Source organism: Argentina anserina, chromosome 4 (assembly GCF_933775445.1).
Source record: "Argentina anserina chromosome 4, drPotAnse1.1, whole genome shotgun sequence".
In the NCBI taxonomy this organism is placed as follows: Eukaryota; Viridiplantae; Streptophyta; class Magnoliopsida; order Rosales; family Rosaceae; genus Argentina; species Argentina anserina.
In genome coordinates this window covers 18072878-18100083 of record NC_065875.1, presented here as the reverse complement: position 1 = coordinate 18100083, position 27206 = coordinate 18072878, and the positions used below count along the sequence as shown (strand labels likewise).

The window sequence follows — 27206 nt, the reverse complement described above, 5'->3', positions numbered from 1 at the left end:
CTTTGGAAGAAATTATAAGATCAATACATGGTCCAGAGTGCAGAAACTCGGTTTCATATGAAGGTTCAACTACAAACAAGGTATTTCTATGACTAAACACATCAGTGATTTCAATAAGATACTTGCAGATTTAGTTAATTTAGAAGTTTAGATTGATGATGAGGATAAAGCTTTGTGTTTGCTTAATTCTTCTTCCTGACGAGTATGAGCATTTGATTATAATATTGTTGCATGGAAAGAATGAAGAGTGTAGAAAGAAGGAGAAGCAATTAGATAAAGTGTCGGGTGAAGCACTTGTGGCAAGAGGAAGATCAGATGATAGAAAGTTTAGTGGAAAATGAGGTAAATCTCGTTCCAAGTCAATAACTAAATTTCCTGCAAAAGATGAGTGTGCCTTTTGTTGTCAAAATGGGAATTAGAAGAAACATTGTCCCAAGTTGAAGACTAGAGACAAGAAAGGCTAAGAAGTAAATGTGGCAAAAATTGAAAATGATGATGACCTTGATTTTGCTTTGAGTGCAGATTACTTCGACGACATTGAGATTGATTTGGCTTTGGCAAGCTTATTGGCACCCACCACATATGTCCTAACAAGAATGGTTCTCTACTTTGAGGGAATTGGATGGTGAACTGGTTCTTATAGGTAATGATAGTCCTTGCAGAACTAGATGATTTTGTACAGTTCGTCTCAAGATACATGATGTGAGTGTTAGAGAATTGAGAAACGTTCGGTATGTTGCGAACTTGAAGAAAAATGTGATTTCTTTGGGAACTTTTGGAGTGAAAGGGGCACACAATTATATTGAGAAATGATGTTATTAAAGTTGTTTCTGATTCATTTGTGATAATGAAGGGTACTTGAGAAAGAAACTTATACTTTTTACAGGGAAGTACAGTGACAAAAGAAACAACAGTTTCTGAGATTACAGATGATCAGACACTACCAGATTATAGCATATGCGTCCTTGACATGCTGCTGAGAAAGCTATGTAGGGATTGGTGAATCAAGACTTATAGAAAGGTGCAAAGACTTGCAATTGGAATTCTGTGAACATTGTGTATTTGGGAAATCATACTAGAGTGAAGTTTGGTATAACAATTCATCAGACCGAAGGATCTTTAGATTATGTTCACATAGATGTATGAGGACAGAGGACCTACAAAGACTACATCTTTGGGAGGTAAGTGGTATTATATTACTTTTGTTGATGAGTTCTCTAGAAGAGTATGAGTGTACACCATGAAGCATAAAGATGAAGTCTTAAATATATTTGTGAAGTGGATGAAGATGATTGAGACTCAGACCGGTTGGATTATTAAGATATAGGCTCAGGTCAGATAATGGTGGTGAGTACAAGTCTGATCCGTTCTTGAAAATTTGTCAAAATGAGGGCATTGTGAGACATTTCACAGTTAGAAGAACACCGCAGCAAAATATGGTAGCAGAACGCATGAATAATACTTTGTTAGAGAAGGTTCGGTGTATGTTGTCTAATGCTGGATTAGAAAAAGAGTTTTGGGCAGATGCAATTACATATGCAGACCATCTTATCAAGAGGTTCCCTACAGCTGCAAAGGATGGCAAAACTCCTATGGAGGTATGGTTTGGAAAACCTGCTACTGATTATCATTACTTACATATTTTTGGATGTCCTGCTTATTATCATGTTAGGGAAAGCAAGCTTGATCCTAGCGCAAAAACAAATCATTTTCTTGGGCTTTATTGATGGTGTTAAAAGATTCAGGCTATGGTGTCCAGATATGAGAAAGATTATTGTGAGCAGAGATGTTACATTTGATGAGCCTACCATGGTTAATTAGATTGAGCAGAATAATTCTGAAAATCAGAAGATGACCATAGAGAGCTCGAAGCAGGTAGAGCTTGAGAAAAATGCTAATGAAGCTCCAGGTGATCCAAAAAAATATACAGTTGATAATTCAACTAATAGAGATACAAGTACTGAAGTAGAAGCTCAAACCCAAGAGCCTACGCAACAAGATGAACCTATTGCATTGAGAAAAAAGAAAGAGAAATGCTCCAAAGCCAGCTTGGCTTAATGATATGGTGACTTATGCATTTCCAATGACTAAAGAACAAATTCCTACTACTTATGAAGAAGCTGTAATGTCATATCCCGGGACCGCTCCGCCGTAACACGATATTGTCCGCTTTGAGCATAGTCCTCACGGCTTTGTTTCTGGGAGCTCACGAGCAACTTTTCAGTGGGTCACCCATCCTGGGATTGCTCTATCACGAGCAAGCTTAACTTTGGAGTTCATATCCCCTTTGAAGCCATTGAGCCCCAAAAATGCCTCGTGTTAGATGGAGGTATGCATGTACATATAAGACACATCGCCTCATCTCCGTTGGCCGATGTGAGATATTACAATCCACCCCCTTGGGAGTCCGACGTCCTCGTCGGCACACTCACACCACACGACAGAGTGGCTCTGATACCAAATTGTCACATCTCGGGACCGCTCCGCCGTAACACGATATTGTCCGCTTTGGATATAGTCCTCACGGTTTTGTTTCTAGGAGCTCACGAGCAACCTCTCAGTGGGTCACCCATCCTGGAATTGCTCTAGCCCGAGAAAACTTAACTTCAGAGTTTCTATCCCCTCCGAAGCCATTGAGCCTCCAAAAGGCCTCATGTTAGATGGATGTATGCATGTACATATAAAGCACATCACCCCCTCTTTGTTGGCCGATGCAGGATATTACATGTAATACATGCAGATAAGGTGGAGTGGGAAAATGCTATGGGTGAGAAGATGAAGTCTCTTCACAAAAACAAGACTTGGGAGTTGGTTCAGTTACCACATGGAAGAGAGAAGTTGGTTGTAAGTGGGTATTTGCTAAAAAGGAGGGATCTTGGTACAATGCTAGATTGGCAGCTAAGGGCTATGCACATAATGAAGGAATAGACTACAATGAGGTATTTTCTTCTGTTGTAAAACATTCTTCTATTCGTATTCTTTTAGTCTTGGTTGCACAGTTTGATCTTGAGTTAGTACGACTTGATGTTAAAACTGTATTTTTTATATGGTGAATTGAATAAGGAGATCTATATGAATAAGCCAGATGGTTTCAAAGTTGTTGGTAAGAAAAAATGGGTTTGTAAACTGTAGAAATCATTGTACGGCCTAAAGCAGTCTCCTAGGCAATGGTACAAGTGATTGATAAGTTTATGTTTGGTCAGAAGTACACGAGGAGTCTTTATGATCCATGTGTTTATTTTCACAAGCTACAGGATGGATCATTCATTTATTACTCTTATATGTCGATGATATGTTGATTGCATCTAAGAGTAAAGTAAAGATAGATAAATTAAAGTCATAGTTGAGTAGTGAATTTGATATGAAAAATTTAGGAGAAGTAAAGAAGATTTTGGGCATGGAAATTGAAAGAGACAGATCTAAAGACAAGGTATGTTTGTCACATAAACAGTATTTGAAGAAGGTACTACATCGGTTTAGCATGATTGATAAAACTAAATATGTAAGTACACCTCTTGCTTCTCATTTCAAGCTTAATTCTTCTATTTCTCCTAGCACTGATGATGATAAAAAAATATATGGCTAAAGTTCCGTATGCTAATATTGTTGGTAGCTTGATGTATTCTATGATGTGTACTAGACCAGATATTTCACAAGCCTTAAGTGTGGTGTGTAGATATATGCATAATCCAAGTAAAGGCCATTGGAAAGCAGTAAAATGGATTCTACGGTATATTCTTAGTACTGTAGATGTTGGAATAGTGTTTTAGCTAAATATGATGAATCAATGTGTTATTAGATATGTAGACTCTGATTACGCATGTGATTTGGACAAGTGTAGATCAACTACAGCTTATGTATTTACTCTTGCTAGTGGAGCATTGAGTTTGAAGTCGAATTTGCAACATAATATTACTTTGTCGACTACAGAAGCTGAGTATATGGAAGTAACATATGGTTCAAAAGAAGCTCTTTGGCTTCGTGGTTTGCTTAAGGACTTACGTGTAGTTGAAGACTTTGTGGATGCTTATTGTGATAGTTAGAGTGCTATTCATTTAGTAGAGAACCATGTTACTCATAATCGTACTAAAACATATTCATATCAGATTTCACAAGATTCGTAAATTGGTGGAGAATGATGACATAAAATTCCAGAAAGTTGGAACTGAAGACAACCCTGCTGATATGTTGACAAAGTCAGTTTCATTGAGCAAGTTCAAGCATTGCTTGGACTTAATTGGTGTTCATAGCATTTGAGTCCCTAAAGGGAAGTCAGAGCGGCAAATTGGCCTATGATATTATTATTTGTTCCTTATGATACAAGTTCATTGTTGAGATTATATATGACGTGAAGCCAAAGTGAAGATTTATTGATGTTGGCTTCAACATCATGGGCTTTAGCCCAAATTGGTATTCCTTAAGATATCATGTGAGCTACACATGCTAGGGTTTCTAGCATAATTGAAAATATATATATATATATATATATATATATATATATATATATATACATGTGTGTGAAGATGGGGCAACCTATATGAGAGAGAGAGAGGGAGAGAGTGTAACAGAAAAGTTGAAAGCTGTAATTCTTCCTTGAGTGGTTGACTTGGTGCTCAATAATTAAATCTTATAAGCTTAGTGGGTGATGTTGTCAGGTATTGTACGGAGAAGTAAATAATTATTTCTTCTCTAAATTGCATCAATGAGAGGGGCTGTGTGTGTTGGGTTTTGGTGGAGAGTTATAACTCTAGTTGTTTGTTTCTCATGTTTGATCATATTGAGATATTTGCCGGTTCCGAGAATAAATCACATTAATTGAATTAACCACTGTAAACCTTATATGTTTCTTTTCTATATTATTCTATTTTAATACTGCAGTTTGTTTACGCGATCTGCATCCAAAGTATCAATCAAACAAAGCAACCGGTCTACCGCATCAAAAGCCTGGTGCTTATTAGGAGACAACGACCAGAGCCCAACAAGAGAAGGACACCTCATGGGTATTGGTTTCAACATCACCTCCACAAAATAAGCAACGTACTCATCTCTTCTACCATCGCATGCCTATGACGCTTGTAGGCAGAAAACTCCTCAAAAGGCGCCAAATAAAAAAATTGACTTTTGGAGGCACTTCCCCACACGGGCCTGTCATTGCATTTTGTTAATACCACCGACACGAAGAAGACACCATTTTCCTTTCTTCTCAGGGGATATATGATTTTTGTAACCTTTTTAATGCATTATCTTTTCCGAAAATAATAAAATTGACGTCATAAGATTATCGCTATAGTAAATTAGTAATAAATAAGATTCTGGTAACAGCTTCATGAAGCCATCAATCTTGATTCTTTTCTTCTTGTTTTCTTTTTTTTGGAAAATGATGGTTTGGTAGCTGTCACTACCAAAACAACACCAGCGTTGCCTTTGGGGAAGCTTCTTTCTTCAAGAATATCTGCAACTGTCAGCTCTTAACTTCTTAACGATTTAAGTACTGGAGATTTCTCCTTCATAAAAATCCAAAAAGTAATTCAACTAATTATGATATATCCCAGAAAATCCAATCCTAGCAACCTTTATACCTGGATACTCTGCTCGATTTTTCCGAACTTGCATGCAAAGATAAACATTCTTTAGATACTATACACACATTTCACATTTCCATCCTAATACTGATCAAACTGTTCTAAATCTTCGTAAAAAAAAAAAAAGAGAACAGAATTAAAGTTTAGAAAGAAAGAGACTTAACTGAAACCTGAGCTGGTGGCAAAACCCCAAGTTTTGACTTGCTCTTCTTTTGCCACATTTCCTAAGCCAAAGGCTATAAATAAGAAGCAAAACCCTTTGAATCAGATCACACACATCTCACTAGCATAATCAGTCCAAGCAAAACATGGCACATTTTGCTCATACCACCTCTCTTCTTGCTTCCCTCCTCCTCCTCCTCCTCCTCCTTCTTCCACATTCTAACTCTTCTGATGAGGCCGATTTCGATGATAATGACTTTGAATCCTCACCTGTTCCACTTTCAGATGTTGATCTCTTGGAGTTTCCTCTGAACCTTGAGTACTTGGAAGCTGAGTTCTTCCTGTATGGCTCTTTGGGTTTTGGTTTGGACACAGTTGCTCCAAATTTGACAATGGGAGGTCCAAAACCCATTGGTGTTAAGAAAGCCAAGTTAGACCCTTTCACTAGGGATGTGATCGAACAGTTTGCATGGCAAGAAGTTGGACACTTGAGGTTTCAAACATATATTCCTTACTTTTGTTAGTTAATGGTATTCGGAAAGGAGATTTGAACTCAAAACCTTGTTTTTGTTTGCAGAGCTATCAAAAGGACAGTGAGAGGGTTCCCAAGGCCACAGTTGGATTTAAGTGCCAAATCATTTGCAAAGGTGTTTAATCTTGCATTTGGGCGTGTTTTAAAGCCACCATTTGATCCTTATGCCAATAGCTTGAACTACCTCCTTGCATCGTATTTGATCCCTTATGTTGGTCTTACTGGTTATGTTGGAGCAAACCCCAAACTCCAAGGTGCTACTTCCAAAAGGGTAATCTTCAAACCCAAGAATAACCACATGCTCCAAACGTTCTCTTAACGATCAGTTTAACATGTCACATCTCATGTATGTTGTTAGATGTACAATAGATCAGGATTATTAATCTTGATGATTTGATTCTATTTATTGTAAGCTCTAATTGTTTGTACTTGCTTTCAGCTTGTTGCAGGTCTTTTGGGTGTGGAATCAGGGCAAGATGCAGTGATTAGAGCATTGCTGTATCAGCAGGCTCTGGTAAAAGTGCACCCATATGGTATAACAGTGGCCGAGTTCACAAACCGGCTTTCTGATCTGAGGAACAAGCTAGGACAAAAGGGTTTGAAAGATGAAGGCCTTCTGATTCCAAGATACATAGGAGCAGAGGGAAGAATCAGCGGCAATGTTCTTGCCGGAGACTCCTATTCAATTTCATATGACAGGACGCCAGAGGAGATACTAAGGATTGTGTATGGATCAGGTGATGAACATGTACCGGGGGGTTTCTATCCGAAAGGAGCTGATGGTCATATAGCCAAATCTCATCTACAAAGTGAATAGAACTAGAAGAAATAGTACTAGTTCATCTTATTTTGCCTTGTTTACACAGTTCTATCTGGTCCTTCTCAAAAGAAATAAATGATCCAAAATAAGAACTCAACTTCTTAAAACTGTATTATGTTAAGTCTGAATTGGCATACATTAAACTCAGATTAAGACCAGCACAGCTAATCAATCTAAAAATAAGAGACTTGTGCATAACAAACTGAACTGAGCACCCAAGTTTTCTGTTACAAACATGATATTACATACACAATGTGCAAATTTTTCGGATCCCAAAGGAGAGAGAACATGTGGACCGCAAGAAAAGGTGCATTGAACAGTTCTACTGACCTGTAGAAATTAGTGCAACAACATGATTTCCTTAACTTTTGCCCTAAACCAGTACTTTTGCTGCCTTATGGTTATTTGCATCACCATAGTCTCTATAGAGCGCATCTGCCACCATAAGGCCAACAGTCCCAACATGTGAGGCTTGCACAAGCCGCCATTCAGCATATGAGCTGCTACGTGCTCCAGATATTCACAGTTAACAGGACTCCAATGTATGATCCCCTTCTATGCTAGCCCCGTGCACAGGCCTTTGCACCACTATGGTGTTCAGTGTTACACTGAGCTGTTGGTCCTTGTGCTTTGTCATACAATAGGAAAGCAACAGAGTTGTGGCCGCATATGATTAGGTCAAGATTAGCATCTGTCATTTCAACAATGGTAGTCTTCACAGATGGTCCTTCATAAGAACACTGGAGCTCACTATTATCCATCACGAATAATTTCACTAAGGATGTAGATTGGCCCCAAATGACCTAAGCTGCTAAATAAGCACTGCACCAACACATTCCATGTGCCACTGTTGGGGCAGATTCCTTCATTTATCATCTTATGAAGATAAACCATGGCCTCGTCTAAGCCTACAGAGTTACAGATCCCCCATAGAAGACAACTATAAGCTATTACATCTGGGCACCACTCCTTTGCTCTATCAGTACTGTTGAAAATCTGAATAGCAGCATCTATCTTGCCTTGCTTGCAGTAGAAATATATTAATATGTTATATGTAATGGCGTCAGGCTTTGTTCCATGCCTTAACATATTGCCAAAAACCTGCATAGCCTTTTTGGTCATCCCGGTGCTACAAAAACCATTCAAAATGGTGTTGTATGTTACCAAATTCAGTTTCAGCCCCTTATCGTGCATCTCACTGATAAGTCTAAATGCTTCTTCGAATCTGTTCACCTTGAAGAGACCATGCAATAACTCATTATATGTTGTAATATTAGGCAAACACCCAATTTCCCTCATCTTGTTGAGCATCATGACAGCCCAATCTACTTCTTCACCTTCACACAACCCTTTGATAAGTGTGTTGAATGTAACTGTATTTGGAGGACAGCCTTCTGTTGTCATATTTTCTACAAGACATTGAGCTCGATTAAACATAAATTTCCTGCACAGAACATCAACCATACATGTATATGCTATGACATTAGGACGGCAACCACGGGCCATCATATTGTTCCACGTCTCAGATGCACCAATAAGGTTGCCAGCTTTTGCAAACCCATCGATAAGAGTGCTATATGTGGTCACATTTGGAGAACAACCCTTTCTCTCCATCTCATGTAACACAGATACAGCTTTCCGCATATTTCCAATAGAGCAGAGACCATGTGTAACAGTACTATATGCAACAACAGTCGGCTCAAATCCCTCACGAACCATGCGTTTCCACAAGTCCAGAGCTTCACTAACTCTACCTTCCATAAAATAACCCTTTAACAAGGAAGTAAAGGTGTGAATGTTAGGCCTGCATCCCCTCACAAACATTTTAGCCAAAACTGCAAGAGCAGACTCAACATTCCTCACATCAGAAAGCGAGCTAATAATTGCAGAGTATGTAATCACATTCGGGTCCAATCCCTTATCCACCATTTCCCCCAACAACACCAACGCCTCCCCAAATCTGAACTCTTTGCACAACCCATTTACCAAAGCATTATAAACAGCCACATCAGGCTCAAATCTACAAGCAACCTCCCTTGCTTCGTCCACCTTCCCAATCCTACACAATGCAGACACTACAGTCGTATAGCTCACCGCGTCGGGACAACACCCCTTCCTAGACATTTCAACAAGCAACTTGCGTGCGCCATCCACCCTATCATTCTTACACAATGCCTTCAACAAAATATTATAAGTATACACATTCGGCTCCATCCCATCCTTCTTCATATTACCATACACTGGACTAATCATCCTAAACCTATCTTCACACAGCAATGCATCCAACAAGTGATTATAAATCCTCACACTCGGTTTACACCCAAATTCTCTGATCCTATAAAACAACTTCAATGCCTGCTCAGCCAACCCAGCTCTCCTATGACACTTGACCACGCATATAAACAAGTCCTCAGAGCAACTCACCCCTTCCAGTTTCATCTGGTGCATCAAGTACTGCACACCATCCATCTCACATTGGCTCCCAAGCTTCTCAATCATGGCCTTATATGTCAACTGGGTGTGTTTGAAAGCTCTGGAGTTGGCAATGGACCTGAAATAGTCCAAAGCCAAACCCAATTGGTGCTCATGCTTCAGCCTCTGCAAGACTTGAGACTCTTCCAAAATGGGTTGTGTGGGTTCAGTTTGGGGTTTAGGGTTTAAGGTGGGAACTGGGTTTGTGCTGAGAACTAAGGGCCTTGTGGGTTTGTGAGCTTTCAGCAGTAAGGAGCATCCTTGTTTCAGATACATTATAACTATCTGAGCTGAAATAAGGTTTTGAAATCACCAAAATTCCAGACCCAATTGAATCATAGTTGATGAATTCGATCATGGTGACGAGAGAACCATCTGAAAGATGAGAAATTGGGTAGTGGGAAAGTGGCTGATGACTCAAAGGTGAAGACTTTAGGGTTTTGCAGAGAAGAGTTTTAGTTTAAAACTGAAGAAGGTGGGGTCATTTACTTGAAATTTAAAAACCTCTGGGGTGATAATATAAATATTGAAAGTTTTGGGGCTAATTTGAAAGTAAAAAAAGGAGCTATTTAGCTGGAGCGTGAGACCCAGAAACAAAGTTCTCCCGTCGTTTTAACCAGAGCTGGACTTTGATCGGTTCTGAAAGTATAGGTGCGTAATCTCTGAAATTTTGATCTACCCAATTTTGATTGAGTATATGTTGTTCTTGTTTTGGCTGTATTATGTGTTTAAAGCTTTGATTAGTTCAGAAAGTATAGATCTTGGACCATGATTTGTGTATATGACACTGAATCTGAGACTAGCGGAGCTAGGTTTTTTGTATTAGGGCTTTGATTTGGGGTGTGGTTTTTAGTTTATTAAGAATTCGTTGAGGGGATTATGTGGTTATACTGCTGTTTAGTGTTGTTATATAGTCAATGTTACTCTACTGAGCTCATTATTGAGAAGGAGAGAAAACCCAATTCAGCTTCTAATATATGATGGAATCCAAAGTTGTTGTATGATGAAGATGGGTAATAAGTATTCGTAAGCTCGGTGTGTGCTGTTTATAGGTAAAAACTTTTGATGCATCGATTCATCAATTCTTCTCAAACCAAGTGTTGTTCTAGGGGATCGTAAACTTTCGAGACAACCCATTTGACCACGTTCTCTCTAGTTTTTCCCCCTCTGTTGGAACTTGTAGATGTAACATTCTTTTGAGGTTTAGAATGGTCGGAGTTCCAGATGTGGTGGTGTTAGTTTTAATTAGTCTTATTTTCTTCAGATATTGTTCACGGGGTTAAGAAGCAGAAGTCATGGCTGGAAATAATGACTCAAGTGCATCTGGGAAGAAATCTAGCGAGGCCTCAAATGATGTGCCGACCCATAATGCTGAAAGTTTGCAGAGTAACGTGAAAATTATCTACTACAGGTTTGTTTTGGAACCTTTTAGGCCTTGTTTTTATTTTACATTACCATGTCTACTTTGTGGGTTAAGCCTCAGAGCTTGATGTCTACAAAGATGTTATTGAATAGGTAGGGAATCTTTTGTATGAGGAAGAGAAAGGGTAGAGGGGGAAGGGTAGAAGGTGCAGAATCTCTTGTTGTTTAACTCTTAAAGTTAAATCAAGGTCACCCACCGGTTGATGGTACAATTTGTTGGTCTTGTAAATGTTTAAGTGGATTGTGATTCCATGTCTTACTCCAGGTTGGGTACCAAATGATATCGGGCTAGTATAATCATAGATTAAACATTGAGAAGATGTCACAGATTGTTTAATAAGTTTAGTTAGAATTACATGATTGTAACTTATTAAGAAACTCTGTTTTAATATAAGTATTGGTATTTTTCCTTGTGCAGCCGAACATTTATGTCTATCATTGGCGGGGTCATTGCCGGAATTTTGGGGTTCACCGGCCTTTCTGGATTTATTCTGTATTTTCTTATTATGGCCATCACTTCGGTTGGACTCATTGCCAAGGCAGGGTTTCAAGTTCATTCGTATTTTGAAAGTTGGAACCAGATTATACTCGATGGCTTCCTGGGTGGGCTTCTGTCATTTGTGCTGTTCTGGACGTTTTCTTATGACATTGTGCATATATTCTGAGGAGTATCTGTGGCTTCTCAAACTGAAGAACTCCTATTTTGTAGGTGATTATTTTCTGTACGGTTAGTGGAGTAAATCTGCTACTGGTTCCTGCAAGTCTTTTTTCTTTCTTTTTTTGTGTTAAGCTGTCATTGTTTAGATGTTGTCCGTTCATGCTGTTGCCCATGAATATTAATTGGCTGAAAGCCTAAAAGTGTAACCTTGACAATAACTAGTGAACTTTCTTGTTTAGGTACATGTTTATGAAAATCTGTTATTCGAGTACAATCACAATTCTTTTAGCCAATATGAATGTTGAACAGAGGTAAAGAAATGAAACTTCAAATATTGAGGCCATTTTGGTATAGAAACTTCAAAGTATGCCGGCAAGTATTGATAAGTGATATTCCCCCGTACTTTGGTAATGGTCCCGCTGCAATGCGGACTAGTACTTAGTGTTTACAAAATCATGATTAACTCCATTTCTTCAAAAACATTACCCAAATATGCGAAGTCCCAATCAGTTTATAATACATTCACCTTGAAATCCCTTAGAATCTCCAAATCTCATATCCAAATACTACCTTACGGGTAATGTAATCCTACTTTTATGCCTGCATATACCTGGTGAAAGGTCTGCTGCTGCAGATACTTCTGGCTGATCTGAGGGTCCAGTTAACAGACGAAAGGGCAACTAAAGAGGACTGCCGGATAATGCTGAAGAACCTTGCAGAGCGGGTTAATTTGTAGGCACTCATATTGTCTGTTATTATAGCAATCAAGTTGGAAACTAGGAGAACCTGTGCTATGGCCATTTTGATCAAAGGCGCTTAAGAGCAACAAGTGATTGTGTTACTGAGATTGGAGCATTATGCAACAAACTTTGTATCATGTGACCTTATCATTAATGGGGCATTGGAGACAAGAAATTCATATTATTAAAAAAAATTCGAAATTAAATCTTAGTCTCTAGTATTGACTGTTTGCAATGTGTAATTTTCATCGACTGATCTGCTTGTTCCATTGACAAGTAATCAAGTACTTGTAAATTAGTCTCAAACTTGAACAATGACCTCAGCTAGATTTTGGTTTCCAAAGCCACTTTCAACAAACACATGAACCTGTTTCAGGGATCATGACCAAAACGATTCTTACCTTTGCGAGCTTACCAGTGGTAAAAACTTCACCGGCTTTTGGGAAATTTGTTCATTTTGAAAGGACACACTGGACTATGCACCTTAATTTTAGTGCAGTTCATATCATACGGTTCTTGTAGCTTCAAAGTGTTTCACAACTGATAGTAATTCTTTGCAAGTGAAATATATTCAAAGAGTAGAATAAAATAATTCAACTTCTTAAAACTGCTACTATCTTGTTAAGTAGACAAGATACATCTAAATTCGCATACATTTAACTCAGATTAAGACCAGCACAGCTAATCAATCTAAAAATAAGAGACTCGTGCATAACAAACTGAATTGAGCACCCTAACAGGCTTTTCAACCTTATAACTAGAGAAATTTCTAGGAGCTGAAAGAGCTGAGATCTTCTAATGTATTCAATCATCATGTATCAAAGTGAAACAACATCTAACAAATTTAAACACTACATTACTGTCTAATTGTCTGATTTGAAACCAATTCCTCGTATGTCCAAAATATTTGCAACGTGTAAGCTACGCATCATATATCAAGGGCATGGGAAACACAAGTCTTGGACAGGTAAAATTCAATATGCCTATTTTATTTCTATACAACTCTACTTAATATCCCAATAAAACTGTGCAGTAAGTCATTATAGTCTTTCATGGTTCCAGGTGAACACTGTTAATTTGTCTGTTTCACAACCAAGCTGTCATCGTGGAGTAAAAACCTGAATTCATTAGTCTAAGCAGATTGGAGGTGATCAAAGGATTTCTGATAAAGTATACTTGTATTCTGGAGGCAGAGGTCTTTGCCTATGGATTTTCTAAAGTATTGTAGTTTAATAGCTAGTAATTAAAGTGTTTGTCTTGAATCTAGGATTCAATGTGCAATTGTTTCATCAAATGTGTTAGAAGAGACATTGACCTAGTAGCTAGGTTTCTTGCTCATCAACGATCAGAAGAATTGTTTATACTAAGGTAGAGTAGGCATCTCTTTCATAAATGTATAAAAGTTATGATATGAACTGCAAGAAATGTATGCATATGAACTATAAAAGTGAATCGTCATGGATAATGTGAAAGATTAGCCCATTATTTCGTTCTCTGTAGTCATTTTACAGAGATAACTGTTTCAATAATCAAGACAAAAGTGAGATCGTTTAAGAGTAGAGGATCAAAGATTTAATCTGTACTCCTGCAGAAATTTCTTAAAAAAGAGCCTCATCTGTTTTCCCAAAAATATAAATAATGGAAATTAAAATATATATCATCACTTACGAGGAAGCAATTCAAAGACAGATGAAATAACTAGATGGCTAATGGACATTTGGACATTGCAAACTGCATTTACCTTCAAAAATGGCAATCTTGGCTGCTTTCACATTCAACTGCAATACCACAGAATATAATCTAGACTAGAAGAACAACAGCTTATAAGATCAGCAAGTCTCTAATATAAAACAAAGATAGTTACATCAGTGCCTCAGAGTTGCTTATAATTGTTGGAAAATGGTTGGAAAAAACCATTTAAAACCAAATTTTAATTGATTAATTAAATTAAGTTAAATTTATAATTAATCAAAGATGAACATAGATTTGAGTTCTCCATAATGAGGGCTACAAGATCATATGTTTGTTTGTGTAATTTGGTTTGTGGGTGAATAAGAAATTGTCACTCAAAGATGACTACTTAGAATGAGGGAAATGTAATTGTCCCACATTGGAAAAGAGAAGTGTTGAAAAGCCTTTATATAGAATCCATTGTGTATGGATTGTAAAGTGTGTAAGCCCCCTTATACCCTCTCGCGCACGCGCAGGGGGTGCAAATCCTAGGTCGCAAGGGAAACTCATGTATGCCCGTGCGACCTGCGGACACCAATGCAACACCGAATTGAGGGTCGGAACGCAGATTTTTTTTGCATTTCCGAAAATTCGGTTTTGACTTTTCAAATTCTCTTAACTGTTCAAATTCTTCTTGTAACAACTGAGTTATTGTGTGTTATGGAGAATTATAACAGAATTGAAATCAATGTTTGTAACATATGTAACTCATATATGTTATGATCTTTTGATTTCTATAACCGCCATCTTATTTATTGCTGATTGCAAATCCTCACAGTATAAATAGCCACCATCCTTTCATTGTAAAATAATCCCATTCGAAACACATTTCTCTCCCACTCTCAAAGTTCTTAGTTCTTCTCTGGTGATAGATAGAGGTACCTTTCGAATTCGTTGAGGGTTCTAGTTAGTAGTGCAACTTTCTAGAATTGTTTAGTCGTTATATCCTGGGAGACAAGCGCCAAACATCCTTACACCGGTACAGGAGGCGTAAACGTCTTAAGGACAGTGTGGTATCACACACGTCTCGACTATTTCTTCAATCACAAATCGTTCGGTATTTTTGTTGAATTTCTTTTCGTGTTCTTCATTTCTGAGTATTTATAATTCAGCTTATTAAATTATATATGCAATATATCATTCATTTTCACAACAATCTTAAGACGTTTAATTTGATATTGCTTATATAATTTGTATTCGATATTTATCTGAATTTTTTCAAGTAAACTTACACCTTGTGTGTGTGTTTCGTTTCTAAAAATGACTAACGGAGAAAATTCTGGAAATGGCAAGGGACCTTTGGTGCCAACTGTGCCTACTGCTCCCATTGTACCTGTCTCAGTATCCTATGGGGAAAAACCTGAGAAGTTCAACGGTTTGCATTTCAAGAGGTGGCAACAAAAGATGATGTTTTATCTGATCACTCTGAATCTTGCAAGATTTTTGACGGAGAATGCTCCTGAGTTAAAGGAAGATGACCATGGCGATCAAGCAAAGATTGCTGCTGTAAATGCATGGAATAATTCTGACTACTTATGTATGAATTATATCATGAATGGTCTAGCCGACTCATTGTACAATGTGTACATTAGCATGGGAACGGCAAAAAAGCTATGGGAATCCTTGGAGAAAAAATATAAAACCGAGGATGCCGGCGCCAAGAAGTTTATCGTGGGCCGTTTCCTCGATTATAAAATGGTGGATTCCAAAACTGTGATGAGTCAATTCTCTGAGATTCAGCTAATCCTGCATGAGATTCACGCTGAAGGAATGCAACTAGGTGAAAGTTTTCAAGTGGCATGTGCTATTGAAAAGTTACCACCTGCTTGGAAGGACTTCAAGAATTATTTGAAGCACAAGCGAAAGGAAATGACCATGGAGGATCTAGAGGTTAGACTTCGCATTGAGGAAGACAACCGAGGATCCGAAAAGAAAGCATGGATCAATGATGTCTATGCGAAGGCAAACATGATGGAACATGGTCAAGGTTCCAAAAACAAGAAAGGCAAGTATCATGGGTCCAAACTGGGGCCGAAAGGAGGCATCTCCAAGAAGCCAAGGTTTGAAGGCAAGTGCTACAACTGTGACAAGACTGGTCACAAGTCTGTGGACTGCAACAAACCAAAGAGGAACAAAAAGAGAGAGGCAAACCTGATTGAAGCCGTCACTCAGGAGGTTGCAGACATGAACCTCTGTTGTATGATATCAGATGATAGCATGGAAAAAGTCAGTGATTATGACTGGGGACTAAATGACTTAGAGCTATGGTATGACCAAGCCAAGTTTTTGGATTGATCTGTAGAACAGAACTGAAATTATCGAATAAATTGATGTATGTTCTTAAGGGTTTTATGAGTATAAAACTCCGTGTTGACAAATGTGTTTTGTCTGAAATTGACATAGAGCCATGGGTGGTGGATTGTTTATTGTCAAAAACTAGTTATTACACCTATATGAGTCTTCCTAATTTATGGTAGTGAAGAATATAATATATGTCAATTAACATGCACAAGTGTGAACTTGTGTAGAGACAAAACTGATTAGATCATCTTCCAAAGTGTTGAAAGAAACAATAAACCCCTTGATCTGATTCATACATATGTGTGTGATTTAAAATCTACGGTATCTAGAGGGAATAATAAATAATTTATTACCTTCATAGATGATAGCACGAAATATTGCTATGTGTATTTGCTAAAATGCAAAAGTGAGGCCATAGAGAAGTTCATTCTCTATAAAAATAAGGTTGAGAACCAACTCAACAAGAAAATTAAGGCACTAAGAAGTGACCGAGGGGGTGAGTATAAATCGCCATTTGCTGAGACTTGTGCTCAGAATGAGATTATACATCAAAGGACTGCTCCACACTCACCACAATCAAATGGTGTAGCAAAACACAAAAATCATACTCTAAAGGATATGATGAATGTTATGCTACTCAGTTTTCGGATGCCACCCAACATGTGGGGAGACGCGATTCTCACGGCAAATTACCTTTTAAATAAGGTGCCCAAAAGGAAAGAAGAGAAAACTCCATATGAGTTATGAAAACTCCATATGAGTTATGGAAAGGGAGAAAACCATCCTACAAATACTTAAAAGTATGGGGATGTTTGGCAAAAGTGAAAATTCCTAAACCTAAAAAGGTGAAGAATTGGCCTAAAACAGTGATTGCATCTTTATTGGATATGCACATAACAGTTCGGCTTATCGATTCCTAGCCCACGATTCGAATATTCCTGAAATTCATAAGGATACGATAATGGAATCGAGAAATGCATCTTTCTTTGAAAATGTATTTCCACGGAAGTCTAGAGAGGAATTTAATTCTTCTAAACGGGCACGTGAAGACAACCGAGCCGAAACTGATGATGCTCAGGATCAAGAATCTGAGTCGAAGTCCGAATCTGAGCCTGAGGTTGAACCTAGACGAAGTAAAAGGGCAAGGACCGCAAAGTCCTATGGACCTGACTTCTTGTCATATATGGTTGAAGGTGATCCCCGTACCTTCAAAGAGACAGTTAGCTCTATTGATGGTCCTCTATGGAAAGAAGCAATCAAAAGTGAGGTTGACTCCATCATGCAAAATCACACTTGGGAATTAGTGGATTTGCCACCTGGGTATAAGCCTTTGACTTCCAAGTGGATTTTCAAAAAGAAACTAAAAGCTGATGGGTCAATAGACAAGTACAAGGCCCGACTTGTTATTAAAGGCTATAGGCAAAAGGAGGGTTTGGATTATTTTGATACTTATTCTCCTGTGACGAGAATAACCTCCATACGGATGGTACTTGCAATTGCAGCGTTGCGCAAACTTGAAGTACACCAAATGGATGTAAAGACGGCTTTCCTAAATGGAGCTGTAGAAGAAGAAATCTACATGGAACAGCCAGAAGGTTTTTCTGCTCCTTCTCAGAGTAAGAAGGTGTGCAGATTGGTTAAGTCATTATATGGCTTAAAACAAGCACCAAAACAATGGCATGAGAAATTTGATAATGCCATGATCACCAGTGGATTTAGAATAAATGAAGGTGATAAGTGTGTATATATCAAAGACACTGAAAATGGATATATCATTTTATGTCTGTATGTGGATGATATGCTTATCGTTGGGAGCAACGATAAGATGATCAAGTCTACTAAAGACATGTTGAATTCTAAGTTTGACATAAAAGACTTGGGACTTGCTGATGTCATTTTAGGAATTAAAATTACGAGCACATCAGAAGGGCTAATGTTGAGTCAAACACACTATGTGGACAATATTCTTGGGAAATTTGACAATGAAGGTTCTGGAATTGTCAGAACTCCTGTAGATTTGAATCTACACTTGTCCAAGAATAAAGGTGAAAGTGTTTCTCAATTAGAGTATTCAAGAATAATTGGGAGTCTAATGTACTTAACAAGTTGTACAAGATCTAGCTTATGCGGTTCATAAGCTAAGTAGGTACACGAGTAATCCTGGAGCTATGCATTGGCAAGCGATTGGAAGAGTACTCAAATACCTAAGGTATACTCGTACCTACGGGTTGCACTACACATCATACACAGCTGTTATAGAAGGGTTCACTGATGCGAACTGGATATCTGACATGAAAGACTCAAAGTCTACTAGCGGATATGTATTTACGCTAGGGGGTGGAGCCGTGTCCTGGAAGTCCTCAAAACAAACAGTTATAACTAGATCCACAATGGAGTCTGAGTTTGTAGCACTAGAAAAATGTGGGGAGGAAGCAGAATGGTTACGCCAGTTCATAGAGGACATTCCTAGATGGACAAAACCTGTGCCTGCGATCGGTATACATTGTGATAGTCAATCTGCAATTAGCAGGGCACAGAGTAAGATGTATAATGGTAAGTCTAGACACATTCGTCGAAGACATAATACCATTAGACAACTACTCTCAACTGGAGTTATCTCTATAGACTATGTAAAGTCTAAGGATAATATTGCTGATCCTTTAACTAAAGGGTTAAACAGAGAGTTAGTTGAAAAATCATCGAATGGAATGGGACTAAAGCCCATTGGAAATTAAAAATCACTACAGTGGATACCCAACCTAGCTGACTGGAGATCCCAAGATCTAGGTTCAAAAGGGAAAACCAAACTGTAGAGATTAGTTCGGATCACTGTGGGGAGTTTCCCAAGTCCATTCCTATGATAAAAACCAGTGATACCCGTAAAGGATGAGGTTAAGTTAAAACTTTTAATGATTCTTATGCGTCGAGAAATCGAGCAGAGTAATGCGGGTTACTCTTAATTAAGAGATCACCTATGCAAGAGAGAAGTGTGGCCGCTTCTAGGGGAGTTAATGAGGGCATAACTCTTATCAAACTACTTGCATTACCAGGCGTGTGTTCCATGGCCAAAATGGGCACAAAAATGAGAACCGAAGTGTACCAGGGAGACTCCTGTGTAAAGTATGTTATCATTTACACAAATGACGAATAGTTCAAAGACATCGCGTCTACTATTTAGTTAGTAAAGTAAGCATACTTTTATAAGGGAAGGTTCAAAGGGTCAAACCTACCTATCCTATGCAGGTTTCAACCGTAGAAATCTATCACCAAATTCTATCGAGTCTTTGGTGGCCAATTTCATTCATGTGGGGAATTGTTGGAAAATGGTTGGAAAAAACCATTTAAAACCAAATTTTAATTGATTAATTAAATTAAGTTAAACTTATAATTAATCAAAGATGAACATAGATTTGAGTTCTCCATAATGAGGGCTACAAGATCATATGTTTGTTTGTGTAATTTGGTTTGTGGGTGAATAAGAAATTGTCACTCAAAGATGGCTACTTAGAATGAGGGAAATGTAATTGTCCCACATTGGAAAAGATAAGTGTTGAAAAGCCTTTATATAGAATCCATTGTGTATGGATTGTAAAGTGTGTAAGCCCCCTTATACCCTCTCGCGCACGCGCAGGGGGGGTGCAAATCCTAGGTCGCAAGGGAAACTCGTGTATGCCCGTGCGACCTGCGGACACGAATGCAACACCGAATTGAGGGTCGGAACGCAGATTCTTTTTGCATTTCCGAAAATTCGGTTTTGACTTTTCAAATTCTCTTAACTGTTCAAATTCTTCTTGTAACAACTGAGTTATTGTGTGTTATGGAGAATTATAACAGAATTGAAATCAATGTTTGTAACATATGTAACTCATATATGTTATGATCTTTTGATTTCTATAACCGCCATCTTATTTATTGCTGATTGCAAATCCTCACAGTATAAATAGCCACCATCCTTTCATTGTAAAATAATCCCATTCGAAACACATTTCTCTCCCACTCTCAAAGTTCTTAGTTCTTCTCTGGTGATAGATAGAGGTACCTTTCGAGTTCGTTGAGGGTTCTAGTTAGTAGTGCAACTTTCTAGAATTGTTTAGTCGTTATATCCTGGGAGACAAGCGCCAAACATCCTTACACCGGTACAGGAGGCGTAAACGTCTTAAGGACAGTGTGGTATCACACACGTCTCGACTATTTCTTCCATCACAAATCGTTTGGTATTTTTGTTGAATTTCTTTTCGTGTTCTTCATTTCTGAGTATTTATAATTCAGCTTATTAAATTATATATGCAATATATCACTGATTTTTACAACAATAATTTCATTTCTCAAGCATATGATGGTTCTTTGGTGAACACCTTAAAATGGTCTCATCACTGAAATCCTACGACCAATGAGTTGCCATATCAATCTAGTTCAAGGGATGTTAGGCCGATCTGATCAAATAAACAAGCCAACTCACCGGGTAATCCAGCCGAAAGCACATATGTATGTAAACTGAACTAAGGTGTGTGCATATTCACTATGCCAAGAAACTAAGGACTCAAAACAAGGGAAGTTCATTTAAGCAGTAGAATGAGTACAACTCGTTTCATCTCAAAAGATAAGTTCTCCATGAGTCTTAAATGATACAAAATAACTGATGGAATGATCATAAATAATGCAGCATGTGCTAATTCAGTTCTTCCCATCAATTAATGTGCCTTGAAGTGTCTTCACCGTGATTTTATCACTTTGAGAGATCGATGTATATAGGGAAGTTGGCATCAACTGAGTTGTTTACGATTGACTTTAGTTCTCTCTTGTTCCTTGTGTTGCTCACTTTGATTGGCTATTATCAGGACACTAGTGGCATAAAGACTGGTTGGGGTGCTGTTATTATAGTGGAAGCAGTTGCTCTTATTGCTGCTAGCACTGTCCATCGAGTTTGTATCTCAACATGTTTCTTGTTCTCTGCCAGATATCTGTAGGAAATCAACAAGCTTTCAGGGATGGCAGATCAAACCAATTCCATAAAATATTTTTTTTTGTCAAGAATTTCATAAAATGTTAAGACTTCAAATCTCCACTACTATAACGGTAAGCTTTTTTTTAGTGTCAACAACTGTCACGACCCCGAAATTCGAATGATAACAATTCGAATTCGAAGCCATGAAAAACTCTAAAACAATCTCAATAAAATTGAAATCATCTTATCGTCACAGCGGATCATTACTGAGTTCATAGTACAACTCAGTCGAATTGATTATTACAAACCAAATTTATAATTCAAGCATTATATCAAATGGAAATATAAAATCCTCTCAATTCTCACCACAAAATAAAATAAGGCAACTTCGAAGTCTTTAGAGTTGTCCGTCGATTCTGCTAATCACACCTGCGGAACTATCTCCTACACCATCGAATAGGTGCACCGGAATTGCAAAACACAGACCCGGTAAGTTTTGCAGCTCATATGAGTAAACAACAAAATAACATGAATAGTAATACAAGAGTAAATATTGAAACATCCAATTATAAATGTACTCATGAGTCAAAGGACGGCCCATCTGGTCGTCCAATAATATCTAAATATGTAAGTGCTCATGAGAAATCAGGCAACCCATCTGTTTACCCAATTACATTTATAATACGGGTACTCATGAGACCCAGGTACTCATCCGTTACCCCTCATGCAGTACACCGCCGGGCATTGGGCAACCCATCTGTCACCCAATAATCCCAAAAATATGGGTACTCATAAGCCGATAACTCATCTGTTACCTCTCTCATGCCAGTACACCGGCAGACAAACTAGAGCTCTAATTGTATCGTAACTGTCGCCCGGCCAAGGCTAGGTTCCAACATGCCAACACGTCTGAAGACAACAAAAATGTTTTAACATAACTCAAGTTAAAACCACGTACAAAACAATCCTCACATGTTATTGTACAAACCAAGTGACATGCTCAAATAATTAAATATTAATGCCATAAATGAACTTATTTGAAAACAGGAATATGACAGTATATAATATAGCAACCCATATATATGTATCGATTTTACCAATCATACACATACACAACCCACTATATCATATAGATATCATAGTTCAATCTTTTAAAATAGTGTAATTATGAATCTCTGCTAAGAGTAGATTCGTCATTGTGAGATTTTACTCACCTTAGTTTCCTGAGCGTATTTCCCACAATACTGAAAGCAATTCCTTCACTCGATTAATCGATCACCTAGATTGAAGAAGAAGTGATTAGAAATGTTACGTAAAACCTCAAATGTCGAAACAGTAATAATATTTTACTGTTCAGCAATTTCCGGTTTTTACGAAATTATTGTCCACGTAATTATTATTCACGTATTACTGTTCAAATATGTATTGTCTATGTATTACTTTTCATATATGTACTATTTACGTATTACTTTTCATATACGTATTGTTTACGTATGAGTACACTAATGCACTATTCATAGTAAATACTGTCACTAAATACAAATCACTGATTTACCTTTCAGAAATTACTTTTACCGGTGCGTAACTCGCCACCGCCGCCCAAAACTCATCCATTTTCTCTCCTCATCCCCTCCATAGCCTCCTGCCGCCCCTGCACTACTCCATTTGCACTCACGCGCCGCCACAGACGGCGACACGCGCCGCATCACCACCTCCGACCAAACCCAACCAAAACAATATACAACCAACATGAAAATTGAAGAATGGAAGGAGGCGTCACGACCTTACCTTCAACTTGCCCAAAACCGGCCGGAGACCGCCACAATCGCCGCCGCGAAGTCTCGGGTTCGAGGGAAGGAGGTCGATGGCGTCGCTGCTCGATTCGAGCCTCACCGTAGGTCGAATCGCGTCGAGGAGGAGGAGGGAGAGCTCGTCATCGTGGCTCCGAGCTCCTGCGACACCGGTGACGTCGAGATCGACGGAGCAGAGACGATGCTTCGTCGGCGCCGCTGAATCTCTGCTTGGGGTGCGTCGCCGTCACCACCAGTCGACGTGTTGAGGTCGTGCGATCCCAATGACACTGGCGATGTCAAGCACGGAGGCCGGTGGAGGGAGATCGCCGGCGAGGGGCGAGAGGGTCAGCGAGAGAGAGAAGAGAGAGAGAAAGGAGGATGTGGGGTGAAGGGTTTCCAAAAATGGAAACCCTTATTTCTAAAATTCCCTTTTTATACCCACTTCCAAAATTAGAAACTAACTTCCGTCGTTAATAACTTTCACGCACGACGTCCAATTAGGACACGTGACGTGTCCACGAACTCATATCGACGAGCTCTACAACTTTCATGAAGGAAGTTTTTGGAAACGAGTGACGGAGTAAAAGTCGACTCCCGCGTCACAAAAACGTAACGTTTTTCCAAATTAGTTTTCCGAATACGGTTCCGTTTTCCATTTCGATACGTTGCGAAGTGAAACATATGTGGTTTATTAATTTTGCAAAGTTTATTAATTTCTAAGAATTCATAAAATTTGATCCCGAAAAATCAGGTCATTACAATAGCTTCACCAATTTTTTGAAGTTCCTATATCACCCATATCATGTTTAAAATTTACATCAATAAATACTATCAACAAGGGTTAACACTGTAAATTAATAAGAAAATAATAGCAGAAGAAGAATAACTGTTCAAACCCACTGTGACGACACAAATCCAAAACCATGCCGATTGCTAATGTAAATAAACTATAACATAATTATTATAGCATTCAACTTACGACCTCTTGGGAACAGTGTGCAGCTGGCTAAATAAGAGCACTAGATCGAAGAACTAAAAGGAACCAAATCGAAGTCAACAACTCTAGCGGTAAAATCATCTGAGGATGCATCCATTCTTTTTTCCAATCCAACAATTGGCTTACAAGGGTACCCTGAGACACATACTCATAGACAATCAATAAGTTTTCTTCATCTTCATAATCTCCTAACAAAAGAACCATGTTTGCATGTTTCACTTGTTAATAATATCAATCTCATCTGTGAAAGTCTTTAGTACTGAAGTGTCTAACTTTTAATACTTCTTCTTATTTATATTCTTCACTGTCAAGATACTTCCATCACACCTCTATATACCTCCACACCTCTTGCGATGTTCAAGACAATGCTAAGCCTTTGTAGAACGCGAATCTGAAAACAAATAAGAATGCAGACACGTGTACAAATAAAATGTAATTTATTGAATATCAAGCGCGGGGTTACAATATTTGTGAACTCCTCTGATTCTATCTCCGTATATGACTTGGCTCAAGGGTGACGTGCACTTGATCTTGAGAATTTGAGTTTGATTTGAATTTGGATTTGACGAATAACGAGCGATTTGGCCGCTTGATGATTCTTCGTGGACTTGAGTTTGGATTTGGATTTGATGAAGAACGAGCTATTTGGTAGCTTGATGATTCTTCGTGGATTTAGGAGACTTCGGGATTTCTTGAGAGTGATATTGCTCTCTTCTTCCCCAATGTAAAAAAAATCCCCCTCTCTTTATGTTGAAATGGGTATTTATAGTGTCAAGAATATTCTATTTTATAGAATATTTTAGTGACACTAAAATAATAATATTTCTTTAGTTGTATAATTAAATCAATATGTATTTTCTGATTAATTTAAATAATCAAGATTCAAGTAATTGATTTAATTAAATGCCCGATTACCATTTCGATCGTCAATGACTTTAATTTCCAATTAAACCCGGAACCACGTAGCTTTGATTACGATCATCCGTTTCTGTGCTGATGCGAATTTTATTCGGGTCCGTACTCACTTTGTTGACTTTTAGGCCACGTGTGCAATTTTTTCGGGTTCTTGGTCGATTTAATCATTTAATGAAAATGATTTACTTCAATAAATTTCTTTTGTCTACAGCCTTCTACTCCAAGAGGTACTCCAAGAGGTTGGAGCCCTTTTTTTTTGTCCATTCCAACAAATGCATTGCCAGGGTACTTTTAGGTATATATTCATAAACCAGCAACAAGTTTTCTTCATCTTCATAGTAACCCAACAAGGCAACCATGTTTGCATGTCTCACTTTGTTGAGGATATCAATCTACCTTGAAAGCTTTGATAGCTGAAGTATACAACATTCCATACTTCTTCTTATCCATTTTCTTCACCGCCACTACACTTCCATCCTCCATCACACCTTTATATACTTTAACTATCCCCCCTTCCCCTATTTTATTAGCAACACTAAAATCGTCAATAGCATTCCTCAACGCTTCCAACGAGTATTTTACGGTTCCGCCAACAAGTCCCATGTCAGCCATCTTTTTATGAATTATCCTGTCAAAAAAGAAGGCTAATGTGAATATGATCATAACGGCAACAATATTTGCCATCCTGATGCCAATAATGGTCAATGTCGACAAGTGCGAATCACTAATCGGAGAATGAGACGGAGAGAGCTGGTGTGGAGTTCGACTCAAAATCAATCTCAAATTGTCATCCACATTATTTTTTTTTGAAATATGAGTAAAGAGAACAAATCTCACACCCGATTTATTAAAAAGTTAGATAATACGTACAAGTGGAACAAGGGATAAACAGTAACCATTGCCTTTGCCAAACCAAGTAAGTCATGCTGATACGATTACAATATTTGTAATAAGTATAAGAAAGCAAGTATTCTATCCGGGGATTATAGGGTACACGTCTTAAGATACAAGCAAGCAAGAAATTTTTATTATCAATATCATCAATAACTCAAGATCATGTAGAAAAATGTCTTTAAATTTATAATAAAGATGTTATGAAAATCCACCGTATTAGCATGTATGGGTTCACCCATCTTGTTGATTATCACCTTTTGTTACCACTCCACAAAATTCACATCCACTACTCCAATGCTTACTAGCTGCTCTTTTCCATACGAGTAACTTCATGAGTATAACCTCAAAGCCATAAACATCAGCTTCCTCACTTACATTCCCCAAAAACTCTCTGGAGCTCAATATCCTAGAGTTCCCTCTAGCTGAGATATGTCAATTAGTAATATCATTTCAATGCAAATATGTTATCAAAAGTGATCATTCCCAAACACATTACGCACATTACAAGAAGTTGCTTTTGCACTTATAAATTGATGCTTAATCGTCTAAGATTTAGAAAAGTCTATACTTAGGTTATTCTGTGCAAACATCATACTTGGACAGCAGAGCACTCATATAATGTTCAACATTAACCATTAATTTTAATAGATTCTCAAACATGCAAGCATACTACAAAAAGTTGCTTATATGCGAATATGCTACTCATAAAATTCTTAAGATAACAACCAAGCACACAATTTTATTATTTATATCATCAACAACTCGAGATCATGTAAACAAATCATGAATTATAACAAAGATGTTCTTAAAATTTCCAATAATAAATTCAAATAAAGAATTTGGAAACCAACTACAAAATACAATAGATCAAATTCTAGAGACATGGATTACACCTTTAGGAATTTAAGGAAGCTTGGAATTGTTGAAATGTGATCCACACTCCAAGATTCTCCTAATTTCATCAGGAAAACCATTTTGTGTCATTTTCTCTCTAAACGCCTAAAACTACAAAATAAGCTAAAAATAATAAAGTTAAAGGAAGTACGTAGCAAAATAGGGTATAAATTACACTAAGAACATTGCAATTTGTACTTCTATCACGTCCACAAAAATCAGAAGGAAAACATGAGTCTCATTCCACCAACCAAGTCTGACGATGAAATACCAACAAACCGATGCACTTGCCTATCTAATTATCTTCTCTAAAAAAATGAGAAAATTTAAAATGCATTTGCGAGATAC

At 37.9% G+C, this 27206-nt stretch overlaps 3 protein-coding genes across 3 annotated transcripts; 2 read left to right on the top strand and 1 right to left on the bottom strand.

The window, feature by feature from the left end:
- The first annotated feature begins 5878 nt into the window (after positions 1–5878).
- On the top strand, positions 5879–7188 carry LOC126790352 (desiccation-related protein PCC13-62). The gene is made up of 3 exons (XM_050516555.1): positions 5879–6237; positions 6322–6547; positions 6716–7188. The coding sequence occupies exons 1-3, from the start codon at positions 5891–5893 to the stop codon at positions 7091–7093; spliced, it is 951 nt and encodes a 316-aa protein (XP_050372512.1). The 5' UTR covers positions 5879–5890; the 3' UTR covers positions 7094–7188.
- Positions 7189–7200: 12 nt separating this feature from the next.
- LOC126790351 (pentatricopeptide repeat-containing protein At3g48810) lies at positions 7201–9973 on the bottom strand. Its single transcript, XM_050516554.1, has one exon. The coding sequence runs from the start codon at positions 9842–9844 to the stop codon at positions 7850–7852; it is 1995 nt and encodes a 664-aa protein (XP_050372511.1). The 5' UTR covers positions 9845–9973; the 3' UTR covers positions 7201–7849.
- Positions 9974–10142: 169 nt separating this feature from the next.
- LOC126791586 (uncharacterized) lies at positions 10143–11922 on the top strand. Its single transcript, XM_050518060.1, has 3 exons — positions 10143–10219; positions 10833–10979; positions 11409–11922. Exons 2-3 carry the CDS (start codon positions 10864–10866, stop codon positions 11653–11655), a joined length of 363 nt encoding a protein of 120 aa, XP_050374017.1. The 5' UTR covers positions 10143–10219; positions 10833–10863; the 3' UTR covers positions 11656–11922.
- Positions 11923–27206: the final 15284 nt, after the last annotated feature.

What these genes read in the sequence shown, in the direction of transcription:
- LOC126790352 (XM_050516555.1), top strand. Translation starts at nt 5,891, where the DNA reads ATGGCACATTTTGCTCATACCACCTCTCTTCTTGCTTCCCTCCTCCTC. An exon ending in CAAGAAGTTGGACACTTGAG is followed by an intron (nt 6,238 to 6,321) that starts GTTTCAAACATA and finishes TTTTGTTTGCAG; the next exon opens with AGCTATCAAAAGGACAGTGA. An exon ending in AAGGTGCTACTTCCAAAAGG is followed by an intron (nt 6,548 to 6,715) that starts GTAATCTTCAAA and finishes ACTTGCTTTCAG; the next exon opens with CTTGTTGCAGGTCTTTTGGG.
- LOC126790351 (XM_050516554.1), bottom strand. Translation starts at nt 9,844, where the DNA reads ATGTATCTGAAACAAGGATGCTCCTTACTGCTGAAAGCTCACAAACCC.
- LOC126791586 (XM_050518060.1), top strand. Translation starts at nt 10,864, where the DNA reads ATGGCTGGAAATAATGACTCAAGTGCATCTGGGAAGAAATCTAGCGAG. An exon ending in GTGAAAATTATCTACTACAG is followed by an intron (nt 10,980 to 11,408) that starts GTTTGTTTTGGA and finishes TTCCTTGTGCAG; the next exon opens with CCGAACATTTATGTCTATCA.